This window comes from Oenanthe melanoleuca, chromosome 27 (genome assembly GCF_029582105.1).
Source record: "Oenanthe melanoleuca isolate GR-GAL-2019-014 chromosome 27, OMel1.0, whole genome shotgun sequence".
Lineage (NCBI taxonomy): Eukaryota > Metazoa > Chordata > Aves > Passeriformes > Muscicapidae > Oenanthe > Oenanthe melanoleuca.
The window spans coordinates 3,584,183-3,602,790 of NC_079360.1; the positions used below are offsets into that span (position 1 = coordinate 3,584,183).

An 18,608-nucleotide genomic window follows, 5' to 3' on the forward strand; every position below is an offset into this window, starting at 1 on the left:
AAAAGGAAAGGAGCAGGTGCTGAGCAGAGCCGAGCCCAAGCCACAAGGAGGAGCCCGAATCCTGCTCCCTCAGGAATGAGGAGGCACCAGGGAAGCTGGAGTGCAACAACTCCTTATTGCTGCAGCGTTCCAAATGAAACAAACATCCCTTACACAGGATAGTGTAACTCTGCTCCATGTGGTCCTCCCCAGGCAGGATGAGCAGCAGGGCACACCCTGGGGAAAGGGGTTCAGCCTTTACCAGGTAAGGAAAGCAGCTGCAGCATTTCTGGGAGAGCCTGTGCCCACTCAGCTTCCTGCCTTTCCCCAAGTCTTCCTCCTCTGCCTCATCCTTCAGCCATGGACTAGAACAAGACAAGGCAAACCCACTAAACCCAGCAGTTGTCACAGGACCACTTCCCAATCTATGCCCCTAACAGCATGAGGAACAGGATAATCTGAGACTTTTAAGAAAGACTATTCCTGCATGATTGCCAGGTCAATTTTTAGGGCTGGTAGCTTTAAATAATCTCTTGAATCTTTTGAGTGCTGTTATAAACTCATAGTGTAATATTTTCAATAAATAAGATAAATATCTTAGTAGCATTAATGCTGGGAACAGCAAGAAATCTTTGCATTGCTGCCCATTGAGACAAGACCACTGAAACAGGACTGCACCTCAGATCATGAGAAAATCAGTACAAAAGTATATAATTCCCATGTATTTTCCCTGGAAATGGGCAGCTGAAGGGAACAGCTGGGCATTACTGACTCTCTACTGGAGATTTTTTAGTTTAGAAGCTGGATGACTTCATGAAAGCCTCACGTCTCCCACAGGCTGAAGCTGTTAGGATGCACTACATTTGAGAATCCACAGATTTGAGGATCCACGGGTTTCTGAAATTCTAGAGCCTGAGAATTACCACAGAAAGTATCTGCAGAGCCCCATCCCTGCCCCAGCTTCCCATTTATTCCCTTCATGAGCAGGAAAACATAACATACTAACTACAGGGTTAGAGAGAAGTCTGAGGCAGAGCTGATCCTGTTCCACACCTACGGATTTTGGCCACACCTCGCTATTATCATATGAAAAGAAAAAGAAAAAAAAACCCAAACAAGCGAAAGGAAAGCAGCCCGGTATGTAGCTGATTCCAAACAACAACAGCGTGCAGGCTCATAAATGCTTCAGAATTGACCAAGAGGAAGCACGTTTCGTGATGACACAATCTTGTTGCTGTAGTCATTCATCGAAGGGAAACTCCCACAGGAAAAGGCATAAAGCTGCTCAGGGAAGGCGAAGAGGCTGCTCAGTGCTAGACAGCCAAACCTGGGGTTCGATTCACACAGAGCTAAGCATGAGCACCAGCCAAGGCCCTTTCCAGTTTTTTTCTGGGTCCCTCAGGGGTAGTTCAGGGTGTGGTTTGGCCCAGCAAGGAACTTCTTACAGAGCGTCAAGTGCAGATGGTGGTGCCAGCAGCACACATGCCTCCTTCTCCTCCGCCAGACCCTTCTGGCTGGCTGCAGGAGGGGCACCCTGGGGAGGCTTCGGCGAGCACTATGGGGAAAGCATCTTCCTGGGTGGGAATGAGAAACAGACTATGCAGAACCTGAATGAGCGCTTGGCTGCCTACCTGGACAAGGTCCGTGCCCTAGAAGCAGCCAACGCTCAGCTGGAGAACTGCATCCTAGAGTGGCACAGGACAAAGTCCCATGGAAAGAGGCATGACTTCAACCAGTACGAGCAAAACGTCACTGACATGCAAAGACAGGTAAGTCAGAGCTGGGACTGTGTCATTCTGTGCTCTTCTAAGGAATTGGGGTTCTCCTTTATGCTGATGGCTTTCCTTTAAAGAAGTTAAATAAAACCTTTGAAATGTTAGAAATCTTCAGGAAGATAGTTCCAGGACCTGGGCATAAACATTCTTTGTGTTCACAAGGAGGAGGCTGGGTACAAGAAAGGCTGAAAGGGGGCGAGGGGGATTCTGCAGAGACTGGCAGAATAAAGGGATCCGTGTGCTGCCAAGTGTTCCTTTCTGAACTGAAACTGGGGTTTGAGTAACTGCAGCTGGCAGAACTTGGTCTTTTTGACTGCACAGGTCTTGAGCAAATTACAAAGCAGGAGGAGTGCAGAGCCTGCCTCTCTGCTGCCGCTGTCTCCAGACAGACTGGGGCATTCCAGCTCTTTGATTCCTGCGGTAGCAGACAATGAAACTACAGGAGTTTTGGGACCAGAGCTTATGTAATCAGATGGAAAAATACTTCATTGTAATTAAGAAAATAGCAGTGACAAATTCCTTGTGGATGTTTTCACTATAATTAAAAGGAGAATTTCTGGTTCCTGCCAGTAGTTAATATTAATGTTCAACAGTAACTCTTTCAATCTCTCAAACTCACGTGTCTTCAAATTTAAGCATAATATTAATCTGTATTCATAATGAACATCCTTAGCACTGTAACCATGTGTGACTAATCAGTGTAATTAACTTTACATACCCATATGGGGCAAAACCCAAAGCTCTTCCAAAATCAATGTTGTCGTTTGCCCTTCACTTTTTATAATACTTGGCATTCTCAAGATCCTGAGAAATTATTTTTTAAAATGCTTGGAAATGGTATTAATTTACATCTTTGCTGACTGGGGCCAAGGATTTAATCAAACTCCACACTCACAGCTAAAAGTGTTGCCTCCAGGCAGTAGATGAGTGCTCGGACCACAGCCTGTGTACAGAGAGCCAGAACTGTCATCACCCACTTCTGTTTTAAGGATAAAGAAAGGTCACCATCCCCAGATCTGGCACTTGGGCACTTTGCTTTTAACAGAAAGAGAAATAAAAACTTGTTCATCAAGAACATATATGTGTTCAGGTTGATTTGGAATTAGCAAATCAGAAAGATTTAGGAAGACAGTAAGCATAAAACCATGATGCTGGTTGGGCCAGCATCATTTAAAGCTCTCACTTCTGAATAGGTTGTAGCAAAACTGCTTATTTTTAACACTCACCCCTTAAACAGCTGTCCCTGGCCACAGACACCTGGAGGCTGGTGGCTGTCCTGGATGTGGAAGGAAAGGCCAGGAAAGGATCATTTACAGGTGACAATTCAGTGATTGAACTCAGAAGTTTTACTTTCTCTATAAAATATTGCAGCATGTCTGCCAGTAAAATGAGTGAAAATATAGCATCTAATTATTAACCATAATTAAATTAATTAAATGTTAATTTAAAAAGGTGAAACTAAATTTAGGGTCCTATATCCAATAATCCAGAATGTCTATGATACACTGCCTGTCTGAACTTGGAGGTATACAATCATTTGGATCCTATATTTTTTAACCACATTCTCCTGGATACCTGAATTCAGGATGAATGCCTGATGGAGCAACAAGTTTTGGGAAAAGCCTTGTTCCTGCCTGATTCCATCCTAGCCCAGATACACAATGAAATAGCACCTGTTCTTCAGGTAACTGTCTTGTTCATCACCTTGTGCTGTTAAATAAGCAAAGTGATCCACAGAGCTTCCAGGAGATGGGACAAAGGACATGAGAGGTAAAGTCAGTTCAGGAAGCCTTCTTGGGATATCCCTGTTTTGAGAAGAAATTGGAGTGTATTTCCTATATAATAATGTGTGAGTTCCTAATGAAGCTGACAGTTTGCAGACTGGTCCCAGAGACACAGCCACGTTCATGATGCATGCAGTAAGGAATTCTGTGTGACTGTAAAGAGATAAGTGGCACATGTGAGATCCCCTGCTGGCTGCAGAATGACCACAGCAGTGGGCAAAGCACTGACCAGTGCTCAGATCACACAGAGACTGGCACAGTAATTCTGTACACAGCAGAAAGCTGAAGAACTCGTGTTGTTTTCTCTTTGCCTTGTACATTCTACAAGGCTGGATTCAAGAATTGCCACTTCTCTGTCACCAAATTCCAGGCAGCCACGCATGCAGGGCATTGTTATAGTTCTTGAGATGGCCTTGATTGTGTCCCAGGGCAGTATCTGAGGTGTGCTGCTAATTGCCCAGGAATGCACAGTCTGTTAGCAGATTAGTTAAACATTCCACAGCACCTTCTTCTTCACTGCAGAGATGAACCTTTGACACTTCGGGAGAATTTCCTTGTTTCTTTGTGATTCATTGAGGTGTGGGAAATTTACTCCAAAGTTGTTGAGAGCTCTGTAAATGACTTTACAGCTACAGTGCCCCTTGGTTTGCTCTGTGGATGCTGAGGGAAGGCAACCACACTTCTCTTTCCTCTGTGTTAGAAAAGGACACGATGCTCTGCATTTATGATTTCCTGAAAACTATGTATGAATGCCTGTTGGAGTTCTTTCAAAGATTTGTCAGGGAATACTGAGCTTTTTGCATTCAGATCTATAGTAAAAAGCTATTTCATGTTATCAGAGATACATGAGCCTTTCCAGTGCACGCTGAGTGCAGCAGAGGAATGAGGCTGTGCTTCATCCTGCACCTTTCAGAGTGATTTTCAAATCCCAAAGCAAAATCAACACCTGAATCAATCACTCCATGCTGCTGGTTCATTCAGAGCAGCTATAGGTGCATAACTGAATGGACCACAACAACCAGATGCCAGTGGAATTGCTGAAGCCTGTGGTGGGTTGAGGGTCCTGCCAATGAGTGGCTGCCACCATCACTGCTGTGCATCACAACCTCAGCTCAGCAGGGTGTTCATGCACAGGCTACATTTTAGCATAACATTAACTCCAGTATTTTGATTGTAGTCAGACACAGCTTAATGGTTCTTACTGAAATTTGCCCTAAAGATGCCCAAGGCAGCTTTGTCAGCAATGCTGAACAGGATCAGAATCCGCTCTCAAAACCAGAGGAAGACAGTGACTATGGTTCTGTAATAGACCATGAAGTTTGTGTAATGGAATTCATACCCTCTACCTAGCCAGGAATAAGATGATGCCTCCCACCCTCAAAAAAAGTAAGAAAAAAAAGTAAAATAAGACTATGGACAAAAATTGCAAAACTTCTAGCTACATCAGGAAACTGAACTGCTTTTATTCCTATGATCTCCTTAGCATGGGAGTTCCACTATTTAGATGCTTCCTATGAGCAGCAAAGAGGCTAAACCAGCACAGATATTTACTGTAACCCCATGGCAAAACCAACCCTCCTGTTGGATTCTCTGTTTTCCAGATTGAGGACAGCAAGATCACCAATGCCAGCATCCTTTTACAAATTGATAACGCTAACATGGCAACTGAAGACTTCAGGCTCAAGTAAGCTCTTCTTTGGTTTCCTCATTAGATTTGAAAGAAGATTAAATGAAACATTACTTTTTCTTGCTAATCCAATAGGGAAGTGATTTTGCTGAGGTTTTCTGCTGATACTAGATTAATAAAAACAATGTGAACAGGGGTAAAAAACCAAAAGTATGTAAAACCCACAAATGATTTCTGAAGAGCCTTGAGTCACCCTGTTTATGATACTTAGTGCAGGTCCTGATGAGCAGGTTTGACAGCAGACACTTGATGCTTGTGACAAAAGGCACTTAAAACTGTCATCTGGGATTACAAATTACCCCCTCTAAGTACTGCACTTCCCAGTCCAGCCCAAATCTATTTCCTGGACTTATCACCTCTTGTGCCCAGCTCTGCAGGGAACACCTGTCCTTGTGTAGGTTCTGCTTTGGAAGCACACTGTGGATGTTATACAGAGTAACTGAGCTGGTGCATCACTGGCTCCCAGCACAGTCTGATTTTCAGTACATTGAAAGAGAGTTCTCAGATCAACTAAAAAGACAAAATGTTTGTACAGAACACTTTCAGGCAGGTCTTTCCAAAGGAAAGGATTTGACACTTCTGTAAGTGACTTCTTAGGAATCAGGAAGATTTGTCTTATTTCTAGCAGCTGGTGATCAGCTATAAAAAAACCCACAGTTTTTGGAAAAATTGTGACAAACTTGGAAACCCTGAGCACTGCCAGTCTTTCATTATCAGTTAGCAGTGTCACAAAAGGAACCAGTGGAACTACACTGAGGGATAAGACTCTGAGTTTATTGGGTGAGTGAAGAAGCACCAATAAAGCCCACAAAACATGGAGTTAAAGGGAGAGATGCTGAAGAGCAAAAGTTCTTCCCATGCCCAAGAGAAGACAGAGCAGCATCTCCCTGCACTTGGCTCACTACAGACACTGCAGGAGGTTAGAGAGGAATGTTAGCTGGCTTCCATCACATTTTTCTTGTTTTTCTGAAGGACTCAAAAGTTACCATTTTGGAAAAAACTACAGCAATCAGTGCTTGCTGATACTGTTTTCAGAGAACTGTATTCTCAAAACTTTGACAGTCTGGTGAATGTTAACATACAAAAAGGGAAGTGAAAAAAAGAAATTTGATTTCCTATTATATAGGAGGAGTTGCGAGGGATAAAGGAAAACTAATAAAACTCATTTTGTTGTTAAGACTATTCAAAAAAATATTTAAATAACATACGTTAGAAACAGAATTGGTTCCTTTGGTTGGTTGTTCTCTCTAGTTCCCTACAGAGACTAAGCAAGTCTAGTTCTCCTTGTACAAGAGCCTGAGCAGGGCAGTTCTCAACACGCAGGCTGTGTCCTCTCTTTCCTCATAAAGATACGAAGCCGAGAAGTGTCGCAGGCAGGGAGTGCAGCTGGATGTGGAGAACCTGCGCAAGGAGCTCGACGGCATGACCATCATTACCACAGATCTGGAAATGGAAATTGAAGGCTTGAGAGAAGAGCACATCCTCAGGAGGAAAGACCATGAGGAGGTAGAAAAAGTTCCACTTGGTAAAATCCTATCGCGCTCATCTTTACTACCATGTAATTAACTGAGTAAGACCCACAATCTGTAAGTAGGATTGATGATTCAGGACCTAATCCTGTTTCTGAGCAGCCAATGAGAGTCAGGTGAGGCAAAAAGTCTGTGTCTGCTTTACCAATTACACTGGGGTTTCAGAGAGGACAGATTGCTGGAGTGTCTCCCACCCATCTGTCATACACAGCTAATAATAACTGACATATTGGACAGAAATGTTCTCAGAAAGACTTAGATATAAATACACAGAGTGCTGCCGGGTTTTAGTCATCACAGACTTTTTTCTCAGTTCTGAATATATCATCTCCCATACTCAAAGAAGCATAGAGGGGTTGAGGGTTGGAAGGGATCTCTTAGGCCCCCTTGTCCACTCCCACTAAACTCAAGCAGGGTCACCCAGAACAGGCTAACCTGAACAAAACGAATCTCAAATTCTTGAAGGATCAAAATTAAAAAGAATGGTTGAGGCAAAATTACTCATTCTTGCAAAATCCTAAGCACAGCAATTATATAATTCTCAAAAGCCACACTACTCTGAATTCTCCAGAGCTACGCTCAGTGCTCTCTGTTATTCCCACATTTATAATTCCACTGTTTGAAACATGCTGGTTTCGCTTGATCTGGTGTTTGCAGCTATTACCTAACACCGGCCCAAACATCCTGCTCAGTGTCTGTGGGTTATTAAAGCAGAGAATAAAACACAGGGGTTGCTCAGGGGTTAGGTGCAGCTGCCTTTGGCTGACCCCCTTCCAGCCCAGGAGAGTTCTTGGACACAGGGGACAAGCAGAGCCATCCCTGTGTCCAGGTGATCTGCATTCTGTGATGTCATACCCCAAAAGGCTCCTTTGCTTGGGCTCTTTGAAAATGGTACCAGGCACAGAAGGTTGTGCTACACAGAAAGGAATGTTACCCTACCTGCCCGACTGGTCCTGTAATTATGTTGTTTACACAGTAATTATATGCTTTAATCCAATTATTCCTTTAACAATTACATAGAACTTTTACATTACTCTCCTGTAAACTTAGTTATAGTTCCATAAATATTAACATAAAGGGTAAGAAAGATGAAATTACTGTTAGATTTTCATCAAGATTTTGGGTTTCTAATAGATAAATAAATAAAAAATGTCAGTGCTTCTTCATTGAGTCCATTTCTTCCAGAGACATTCTATGAAAAGATCTTCTTGCATGTTTTTATTGAGTTCCGCCACAGAAGCAACTATGTCACTGGTTTAAGTCACATCAGAGTATTATAAATATAGAATCTTTTCAAATAATTCTAACTTAATGTATATAGAACAATTATCCCCCAAACCTCCCTGGGATTCTGTGGCTTTCTACTGAAACTTTCTACTTCCATAAATGAGTTTGCTTGTTCCCTCTGCTAACACATGAACAGGATATGGAAGCCAATCGCTCCTCACAGGACTTCAAAGTCAATGTAAAAGTAAACGCTGCCCCTCCCGCAGACTTAGGCAAGATTCTGGCAGAAATAAGAGAAGATTACGAGGCCATAATTGAAAAGAATCGTCAGAGCCTGGACAACTGGTACAAAGAACAGGTAACAGATATTCCCTGCTCTTTTGCAAGTCCCCTGTGGCTGTAGCTGCCTGAGCAGAGTCTGTGAGCTTTTCTCTTGCCACTGTTCACAGAGTGCAGCAATGTCCCTAGCAGCAACCCCTAATCCTGAGCAGATCCAGCACAACGAGAACGAGATCAAGGAGCTGAGGAGGACTTTGCAGTCCCTGGACATCGAGCTGCAGGCACAGATTAGTAAGGTATCTGCTGCAGACATCTTGGGCTGCTCACTCATTCCATATATTCTCAGAAGATGTCATGGACCAATTCTCCATTTAAATCAACAGCCTAGCATAACTTTATTGCAGTTGTCAAAGTATGAGGGAAAGTGGAATATAGATCATGCTCAGCTTTGCCAAAATATGCAAAATAGATTCAGCAACCACCACCAGGAAGTGAAAAATTTATGTCTCTTCTTTTGACAAAATATGAGGAGAAGAAGAAGAGAGGGGATAGCTGACTCCAGGTCCTAGACAGAAACTGAAACAGAAGACAGACAGCAACATAAAGAATGCAAAGGTCATATTTATAAGCCCTGTTATCAGGCATGAAATACAAGAACTGTGAAAAATATTGGTGGGGAACTTCCAAAAATGACACATAGCTCTTGCACAGGCTAAAGCTCACATCCCAGAGACCTGGAGACTTTGGAGCAATTCTGGACAGCTCATGCAGAATGGACAGGACAGACAGCAGTTTCAGGAGCAGAGCTTTGAGCAGAACGGATATGGCAGGGATAAATGACTCAGTTTTGCCTCTCATGCACACATGGCACAGCTTTGTGGTTCTGCTGCCTTCACAAGAATAGTTATGCAAATGCATAAGTGTTTAAATTACCACAGCCTTAATTTTGCAATCTTCTAGCTAGAGACCAAATTTGCTGGTATTTCTGTGTTGTATCTACCACATAAATAATAATCATGGTCTTGGTATTATCTGCCCTGTCAGAAACACATGCTGGAAGACACCTTGGCTGACACTCGGAATTACTACGCTGCTGCACTTCAAAACATGCAGCAGATCATCTCCAGGTGTGAGGAAGAGCTGAGCCAGGTTCGTCATGACATGAAGCAGCAAAATAACCAATATAAGGTTCTTCTTGGGATCAAAACACGCCTGGAAAAGGAAATTTCCACATACCGCCTGCTGCTGGAAGGGAATGCTGACGGGTAAGGCAGAGCTGCCCCGACTGGAACAGATGAGAGTCCTCATATTTGGATTATTTATTTGTTTGTTTGTTTATGCTTAATCAAAGCTTGTGAGTCCCATACTACATCAAGGGTTGGTATTTTAATGTGACAGATCATAATAAAAAGTCAGAGCCGCTTAGAGTGCAGAGACACTGGTATCCATGTAATTTGGATTACCTAAATTAATATAACATTTTATTAAAAAAAGAATAAAATTCTCCATTCCCACAGCATGGCCATCTCAGCATAGGAGAATGTGGCCTCATTTTTATTCTCTCATCTGATTTGTATGAAGTCAAAAAAAGGAAGATCAGCAGCCTTTAGAACTGCAACTCTCAGGCAGGCAGGACAGAGTGGCCCCAAGTGTGAATTTGTAAGAAACCAAACTGGGATCAACCCGAGCAACTCCGAATACAATGAGCCAATGACCCTGTCCCTGGGAGCAGTAGTGAATGTGCCCAGAGATGGTTTCCAGTGAGAGTATCTACCAAAAGGAAAGCTCACATGGTATAAAAGACAATTCTTTTTCCTTTTTTTTAAATTTTATCTCACAGTGGGATGAGGTCTCCTTAGAAACAGTGAGAAGGGGATGAATAACTTCTTGAAATGAATGTAACATTATTTTCTTTCTATTTCATTATCTTCACAGGACAGCAAGAAAATCTGAAACTAAAGGTAAAAGTTCCTTACTTTGTTCTCTGTAGTGACTCTTAATTACTGTCATTTCCAATCAAATTTTACTCAGGGCAATTTTAACCTCAGCTGAGTGAACTGTGGAAGGTGTGCATGGCAGGCTCACACAGGCCTTTGAGCAGCATTTCAGTGGTTCCTGGCTGCTGAGAAGGGCTCACTGCAGAGCCCATGGGCTGTCTGAGCCCCAGCCCTGCCAGCCACACAGGTGGCCACAGCTCAGGCTCCAGTCTAAAGCTTTCCTGGGATATGAGAAGGCAAGGAGGCTCCTTGGGAGACTAAAACAGCGTTACGGCTTGAGAGCAAACCGAAAATCTGCATGTCTGGAAACTCATATTCTGGCATGGGCATGACCTGCAGACATCCAGGATAATCTGCTGGATTTGCATTGACTGGGCTGTTCCTTTGTTATTCATTTGCCCTGACCTGGACCAGACCCAGGGTGACTTTCTGGCAGCACATCTCACACAGAGCAATAACAAATATTGACTCGAAGTAAAACAAGCAGAGAAAACTTCGTTGAGGAGGCAGCAGGCAAATGACTAAATGAGGCTTTCCCTGCATCACCTCGTCTCAGCATTGCTCCTCGGCTAATTAAACTTTCCTTTCTTTCAGAACACTCTGAGCTGAGCAACCGAAAGCTCAAAGCGATTGTCCACGACAGTGTGAACGGGGAGGTGGTGTCCTCCACCATCAACGAGCTCCCCCCTCAAGCCTGAAGGAAGCTCTGCCAAGCAGCGGCGTTCCCGGCAGCAGCTCCCTCTGAACAGCCGAGCGCTGGCTCCGTGTGTGCAACAGGATCCTGTAGTGAACGCGCTTCTCTATGAGCTGCAGCCTAACACTGCAAAGTGCCACACACAGCTGGATATAGCTGACATTGGTAGTTTAAAGAGCTTTTAGTCACCAAAAATGCTGAAGAAAAGCTGTTGAATTAAAGTGACTGGCTAAGCTAGTGACAGATGTATTGTGCACATCTCCCCAGGGCAGGAATATCCATCTGGGATTCAGTTATCGCTATGCAAATTAGCTATAATTTAAGGGGAATAATCTCTCAACTTTTTTCCTGGTCTTATGCCTCTTATCATATACCTCACTACAGCCAATAAATTTTTATCCATTATTTGTTCTGGTCCTTGGAATATTTGATTTTGCTTTCCCTTACATATGCCCAGTCCACTGTGGTAGTGTCACTGGCATGGCTCAGGACAGCCAGAACCTCACTGTTTCAGGAGGAACAATACTGGAAAAACACAAAAAACAAAAGAAGAAACACAAGTTACAGGTGACATTTACATGAGCAAAACTATTCAATTTCCCTATATACAGCTTATCAATGTCACCATTTAAAACAGCATTATAAGTAGGAGTGTTGCAAAGTCACTTTACCAAAAACATCCCCCAGAAATGTTTCTTTATTCTTCAGTTTGAGAGAAATTTTCCAGCACTGTCCTTATATGCTTTCCCTCAGACCCTGTAAGTACTTTTTCAGATACTCATTCTTTCTTGATGACCCAGGTAATTCAAGAAACCATCTCAGTTATTTGGTCTCAAATGAATGTCCACTGTCTCTGTGGAAGGGCTCTGCAGTCAGGCCAGACTGGTGTTTACAGTGCATGCTAAGGTCAGGGAGAGCTGTCAGCCTTAGCCAGACTCAGGCTCCCTCGCTTTCTCGGGTCAGCCCAATGCCCGAGTCAGCAGCAGACCCTGACAGCAATAGCGCTAAGCAGAGATAAAATCTGGGCAAGGAAAAGAGAAGTATCATTAGGATGTTTAAATGAGGAAGAGTGTAAGGCAGAAGGAAGAGAGACCAAATGGAACATAATGAGTGTGTCAGGGATTTGCATTCCAAAGTCACCGTCGGCATGTCCAGGGCAGTTTCGCATTCATGAGCGACTTTGTCACCATGTCCCGTCATCCCCACGCACCACGGACTCTCACAAAAGGGCTCCTGTTACCTACCTTGCTTTGAAACAAGCCTCACAAAGGAGAGGGGAAATCTCGAAGGAAATGCAGATTAAACTGAACAAAGTCCACTTGTGTGATACAGTGATATGCTACTGGCGTGTTCCAACCAGCTCCTGATCCCCCTTTGCCCCCCGCACCCCAGCTCTCCACCCTTGTTGCACAAAGAGATCCCAAAAGCATTGGATGGATTACCTAATGGTTCCTTTAAACTGGGTAAAACTTGTAATACAGGATTAGTAACTCCTGGCTAATTAAGAGTGTCCTTCCTTATGGCTTACCAGATCTAACAAGCCAGACCTGGTGTTTGCAGCATCTGGACAAAATGTGCCCAGGTCTTCTCGAACAATTTTCTGTGTTATTTAAAGATATGGTCATTTATCAGATTTACATAGCAGAGCCACATCGCTGTGACACAAATAATTATAAAAACTTCTAAGTTGCCTTTTATTTCTACATCAAAGGAGAGTATGTGCTTTGTGCTGGGTTATTGTGCTGAACTACAAGAAAGAAGAAGGAAAAGCAAATAATTGAAGTGCCTTATGGAATACGCCTGCCCTTATTTCACATTCCTGAGCAATGCTCTGGCTTTACTCTGCCCTGGTGTCCCCTCATGCAGAGATGAGATGCACTCCCTGTGTCACGCTAAGCTGTGGTCCAAGAGGTGCTGGATAAGAGGCAGCAGAATTGCTGTTCTCATCTGCTGAGAGGCAGCAGAACTCCCTCTCCACTCCACCACTCTGACGGTTTTAACCTTCTCTTATACCTGTGCTGCTGCTCTCTGTACAGGTCAGATCAGCAGAGCTCACAGCACCATCCTCACAGCACACTCTGTTATTGACACCATGGTGCACTGACAACTCCAACACAGCCATTCAAGTGTCTTTTACTAAGTGGAGTAAACCAGTTAGTCATTAAACACACAAACAGGAATTACACTACATTCTGTTTGCTCCTGGGGAAAAAAAATTGCTTATTTCTGGAGAATCTTTCACAGCTTCAGAATGCTCTGCACAACTGCAGATCTCCTTTGTGTTGAACAGCTTGTGACACTGTGTCTCCAGCCATGTGTGCCCTGTGTCTGGTGGTTACTCATTACCTCTGAATTTGTGCTCTGGTAGATATGCTATGCATTCCTTAATGTATTTAGGGTGGGTCTGCACCCTAAATAATAAATAATGATGCTAATACTTACCACTTGCATGCACTGTTAACATCACATTCTCACACCATGCTGAGAGATGAAGTCAGGGAGATAATGAATGGGGGCAGTATTATCATTCCCCTTTTATTGCCTGAGAAATTGGAAAAAGAGATGACACAACTCGCTCAAGGCTGCAAAGAAAGTCACTGAGAGCCACTAAATTAGAATCCATCACTTCACAGCTTCTACTTAGCCCAGCTATTAGATAATACAACTTCCTGAAGAGCCATTCCCCACTCACAGCAATCCTGTCAGTGTCTGATGGCTCGGAAGAGATAATGCCATTAATTCATTCCAAGTGTTTATGGCTGGTCAGGACCCTGCACATACTCAGATGATGCTCTTCAATGCACCTGTGCCAACAGCCTGAAATGAGTCCTGTACAGAACCCTGTGCTGGCAGCTCTGGCAGCTTTGTGGTGTTCAGGAGACTGTAAGAGCACAGGTGGTGCTGCTTCTGATTTCAGAGCAGTGGCTTGAAGGGAAGGAAATATTCAGGACTGTGATGATGTATGGCTTTAGAAAGTCTTTGTTAATTCATTGTATTGAAACTGATTGAACTCTGCCAGCTCATATTTGTTCTCCTTCAGTATTCCATACACACAGAAGTGCCATTTCAACACCAAGTGATGGACCCAGACACAAAGAAAGTGCAATTTGAAAAAATATAAAGTATAAAAACAACACCCTCCAAGTGAATAAATTCTATTTCCCATAAATGGAAGAGGATAGCAAAGAAACATGAGCAGGAGAGAACAGCATTTCTCAGTCTAAGTGAATGATGCAACAATACTTCTGCAAACCAACAAGATACAGGAACTTGGCCTATAAAAGGAGGCTGAAACCATCAGCGTTCACAACTGGCTCCTTGCAGTTTCACCTGCCATTTAAGGCAGTCCTGCACGGAATAATCCTCTGCATGATTTCCAAGAGCCTTGACTGCACTCCAGCCTGGGCATGAGTCACAGCTCATTTCACTCGTAGAAATGTTAAAACTTATTAAGGTGTATTACAATAGGCAGCTTTGGTAAGTGAAGTGTTGATCCCCTGGAAGAAGTGTGCGATGAGGTAATGCAGTCATGGTTTGTGCTATTAATCACACATTCTTCTGGGGAGCTGGCCCCACACTGCTGGGGTTCAGCCTTATTTATCAACAGCCACATCTGTAGAATGAAAATTTTTGCTTTCTGCCTTCCTGGTTAATGCGGATGCAAAATTAACAAAGTCATTTCAGAAAGAGAAGAAAAGAAATCCTGCCTTTATAGCACTGCTAAACCCACGAGTTCTATGGACTATTGAAGCAGAGAGAATAGGTAGAAGAGCCGGTAAAACATTTCACAATGTCCACGCCCTGACCTATAAAGGTTTCTAAAGTTTTGCTAGGAGATGCCTGTTCCTGTGTATGAATCATTTAGAAAAAGGTCGAATCTATAAACAGGGAAGCAAGGAAAGAATAATGCTGGAGAGGCTGCACCCCCTGTCCCCCCATGTCCTGCATTATACCACAAAAGCATCTTAATTATTGACTCTACCTGGGCATTTGACTTGGTAAAATCCCAATTAAAGTTTTACCATGTGTTGTTTCCTCAGTAAAATTCTGGATTCTTTTCAAGCTGCACTTTTATGATATCATTAATTGTGTGACTATACTGAAATGACCTACTTGAGCTTCTGGCCTAGGACTGGCACAAATCAATTGTCTGCAAAAATATTCCATGAAACAGAAGTGTCAGCATCAGACATTTTTGGAGTGTCCCTATGGCAGGAGCTCCCAGGGTGAGACATGACCTAATGGTGAGGCAGGTGCAGGGCTGCTTCTTCTGGACATGTTAATTTGCTTTTTGAATGTCTGAATATGCATCAGAAGCTTAAAGGCATAAAATCATAACACCAGCTGTGGTAAAGACACTTTCAATAACTATACAGACTTTGGGGGTAAATTTTTTGGCTTTCCAATGTCCTAAGGACAAGTCCAAAGGAGTCAATGTGACGGGCTGTAATTAGGCTCTATAGAAAGCAACAAAAATGAGGAATATAATTTGGAAAAAAGTGTTTCAATTAAGAGGCATAATTGGCTGGAGCAGGCAGGGAAATGGAGAAACAAACAGGCTGAAGTAGCTACAAACTACAGTTCTTGCTTAGAACAGAAGTTAAAGGTGTGATGCCTTTAGAGAAGTACCAGCTTTGGCTCAGCTCTGTACACCTAAACCAATGTATGAGAAAATAAAACTTTAAATGCATCAAATAAAAAACTGGGAGTGACCCTTGCCAGAACAATTTCAAAGCAGGAAATCTGCAATGTTGCTGCAAGCAGACAGAAATTGTGATCATACCTGTGCAGGAATGAAAACACATAGCTATGTCTCATTAATGAGAAAAATTACTAATTTTTGAAAGCTGTTCCAGCACCCAGGCTCTGCTTCCAGGTCAATCTCACATGAGACAGTCTCAAGACATTCTGAAAATGTATCCTCTGCTACTGTACACAAAAAAAAACCAACAAAAAACATAAAAACACAACCAAATAAATATTTTCTGTAATGTCTACAGCCTATCGCCGCCTAAAAATTGAGATACTCAAGCATCAGTTATATAAAAGGGTGTAATTCAAAAGGATAATGAACATTCCCTGTTCTCAAAGACTCGGATGCCAGAATTTAGGAAAGATAGCCCATTCTTCTTGCCATTGCTTCCAAACCCACTCCACACACAGCTCTGAACTCCTTAATTACGGCTGGTGGCTCTGAAGAGAAATATTCCTCTAAACGTTAGGCCACAAGAGCGATGCAACTAAACTTCCTGTGGATACAGGGCCAGGGAAGTGGATGAGAAATGTTGTTATGTAATCGCTGATTTGATTCCCTGGTTCAAGGTGCGCACGGGAGGGCTGGAGGCAGCTCCGTTCCGAAGGCCGGTGGTGGCCTCTAGTGACAAGCAGGCAGATCCGCACAGAGCCCGCAGCCTGGCCCTGCTCCTGCCGCTCCTCCGGCGCTCCTGCGACCGGGCAAGAACTTCCAACTGGAAATTTCTGCTGCGGTTCTTGTGCAATGAACGTCACTAACAGTGCCAGACTTCCTCCAGGGGAGTATGGAGACGGATTTTCTGCCTGTTTCCTTTATTTGGTTTTTCTGGTATCTGCTTTCCTGACACAGATCTTGATGCTGGGAGGGGATTTTGGGGTCCAAGCAGCCCATAGTTTGCTCCTGGTGGTACAAACCCCGGCAGTGGGGATGCAGTGGGATCACTGGGATGCAAGGATGATATTCCAGAGCAGTCCCCAAACAAGAAGCTGCAGCTGTGCCTCTGCCCAGGCACCTCCTGGCACTATGAGTTAAATTTTACCTTGGGGAAAAATTGAGTTTTTCTTCTCATTTGGGGGCTCCAAGTGTGACAAAAGTGAGATCCTCAAGAACTGCAAGATTTTTTTCTTTTTTAAGTTAGCAAAAATCTACACAGATATAAACATATGCAATACAGTGTGTTCTATGAATCTTTTAGGGCATATGATCAGTGTGTACCTATATGTGCACAGGGCCATTAAAATTGCCTCTTGAATCACAGAAATATGCAATATTTTTCATGGACACTGAACTACTCCAGCATTAAAGAACTGAGAGAGTCAGTGGGCTGAAATTTTCTCCAGTTCACTAGCTTTCTCATTCCCCTGACACTTCAGTTGCACAGGGTTTTTCCAAGGGAGAGAGATCTGCCAGCAGTCCTGTGTTAGAGCTGATCTTAATGGCACTTTTGGGGAAGAAAAAATTAAGGTTCGTTTGTGTGGCCTGGAGCTGTTTTTGTTGGCACTCAGATCTGATTCTGTCGGAGGAGAGCAGCTGAGACAGGAAAGGCAGCTCCTGACTTTAATTTTCCACCTGTGGCTGGGGAGGGATGGAACCCACACACTGCCTCATGCACCACTCCAGGAGCTGGAACACCTCTCTAAGTACCATAAATATGCAATGTTTTAACTTACCCCTCTGGTCAAAGCTCCAAGCAGAAAGAAATAAGATGCAGTGGTTTGATGACTGAGATATTTTCATTGGACAAAAGATAAAAAGGAGAGGGAAATGAGGGGAAAAAATACGTGAGGCAGACAGTGTAAGATCTTGAGCTGCAAATCTTCAGGGCTTAGGTGAATCCAGCTGAGTTGGTGACATCATCCAAAACTTTCCTCTGATCCCATTCAGCAAAGAACAAAACACCTTGCTTTGCTCTTTGGAGAGAGCAGGCTTCATGAGCATTGGCATTAACAGGAGGTGCAAAGGTAGGAGGGGAATATCTCAGACCCAGAAATATTGAATACTGGAATAAGGCTGGAACATTAAACATGGAAAGCATCTCTCTTGAATGCACTTTGCACAGTGATGTCCTTTCAGGACTGTAGTGTAGATTCAGAATAAAACTCTTATGATGCTAAACCCAAACACAGGGACCAAAAAAAGGGTCTTGGATTTCACTCCCAGAATGGATCATCTCTACAGGCTGAACTAAAAGACTTTGCTTTATTTCAGTCTCTATGTCAGCCAAAAGAAAAGCATCTGTTCCACCTAAAGGCAGCAAAAATGCAGACCCACAGCTGGGTGTGTCATTTTTCCTTGAACTCTCCAGACTGGTTGCCCATGGCTGGTTAGCACAGGTGAGTCAGCTGGAATGGCATCCACATTATCAGAGCCCTGCAGAACTTATCTCCATGGCCCTCTAATGCACATTCAACTTCTGTCACACAGGTGACATTTCTTCAGGAAATCAAACAATTCATTAGTGTTGCTATAAGTGTTTTATTATGTCTATAGGCAATCCACTCTGACCAAGCATGTCACTGAGGGGAAATGCTACCTGTGAACCCACAGATTGTCCTCTACAGCTCCCACAACTGAGTCTGGGTTGAAACAACTCTGCTGAGCTAAAGCACCAGCAAACTGTTACAGCACTTCTTCAGAGCTGACCAAAACTGCAGTACTGGACAGCAGATTTTTAGGTTGCCCAACATCTATTTAGATAACCTACTCTTACAACCAATAAAATAAAAAAATAAATAAAAAAAGAGGCAGCCCATGTTCTTGCAGATAATACCTGGGCATAGTCCAGGGCTGGAGGACGCCAGGGCCACTCCCAACTGACGCCCTGAGGAGCCCCTCACCCTCCAGCCTGGCTGGAGCCTCGTCCTGCCCTCACTGCCATGGCTGCAGCTTCAGGGCTCCCTCTGG

General features: G+C 43.5%; 1 protein-coding gene across 1 annotated transcript; it reads left to right on the top strand.

The window, feature by feature from the left end:
- The first annotated feature begins 1,118 nt into the window (after window positions 1–1,118).
- LOC130263979 (keratin, type I cytoskeletal 23-like) lies at window positions 1,119–11,355 on the top strand. Its single transcript, XM_056511852.1, is given in 8 exon segments — window positions 1,119–1,748; window positions 5,140–5,222; window positions 6,575–6,731; window positions 8,178–8,339; window positions 8,431–8,556; window positions 9,305–9,525; window positions 10,196–10,221; window positions 10,852–11,355. Coding segments are annotated over 8 exon segments (1,509 nt in total). The 3' UTR covers window positions 10,956–11,355.
- Window positions 11,356–18,608: the final 7,253 nt, after the last annotated feature.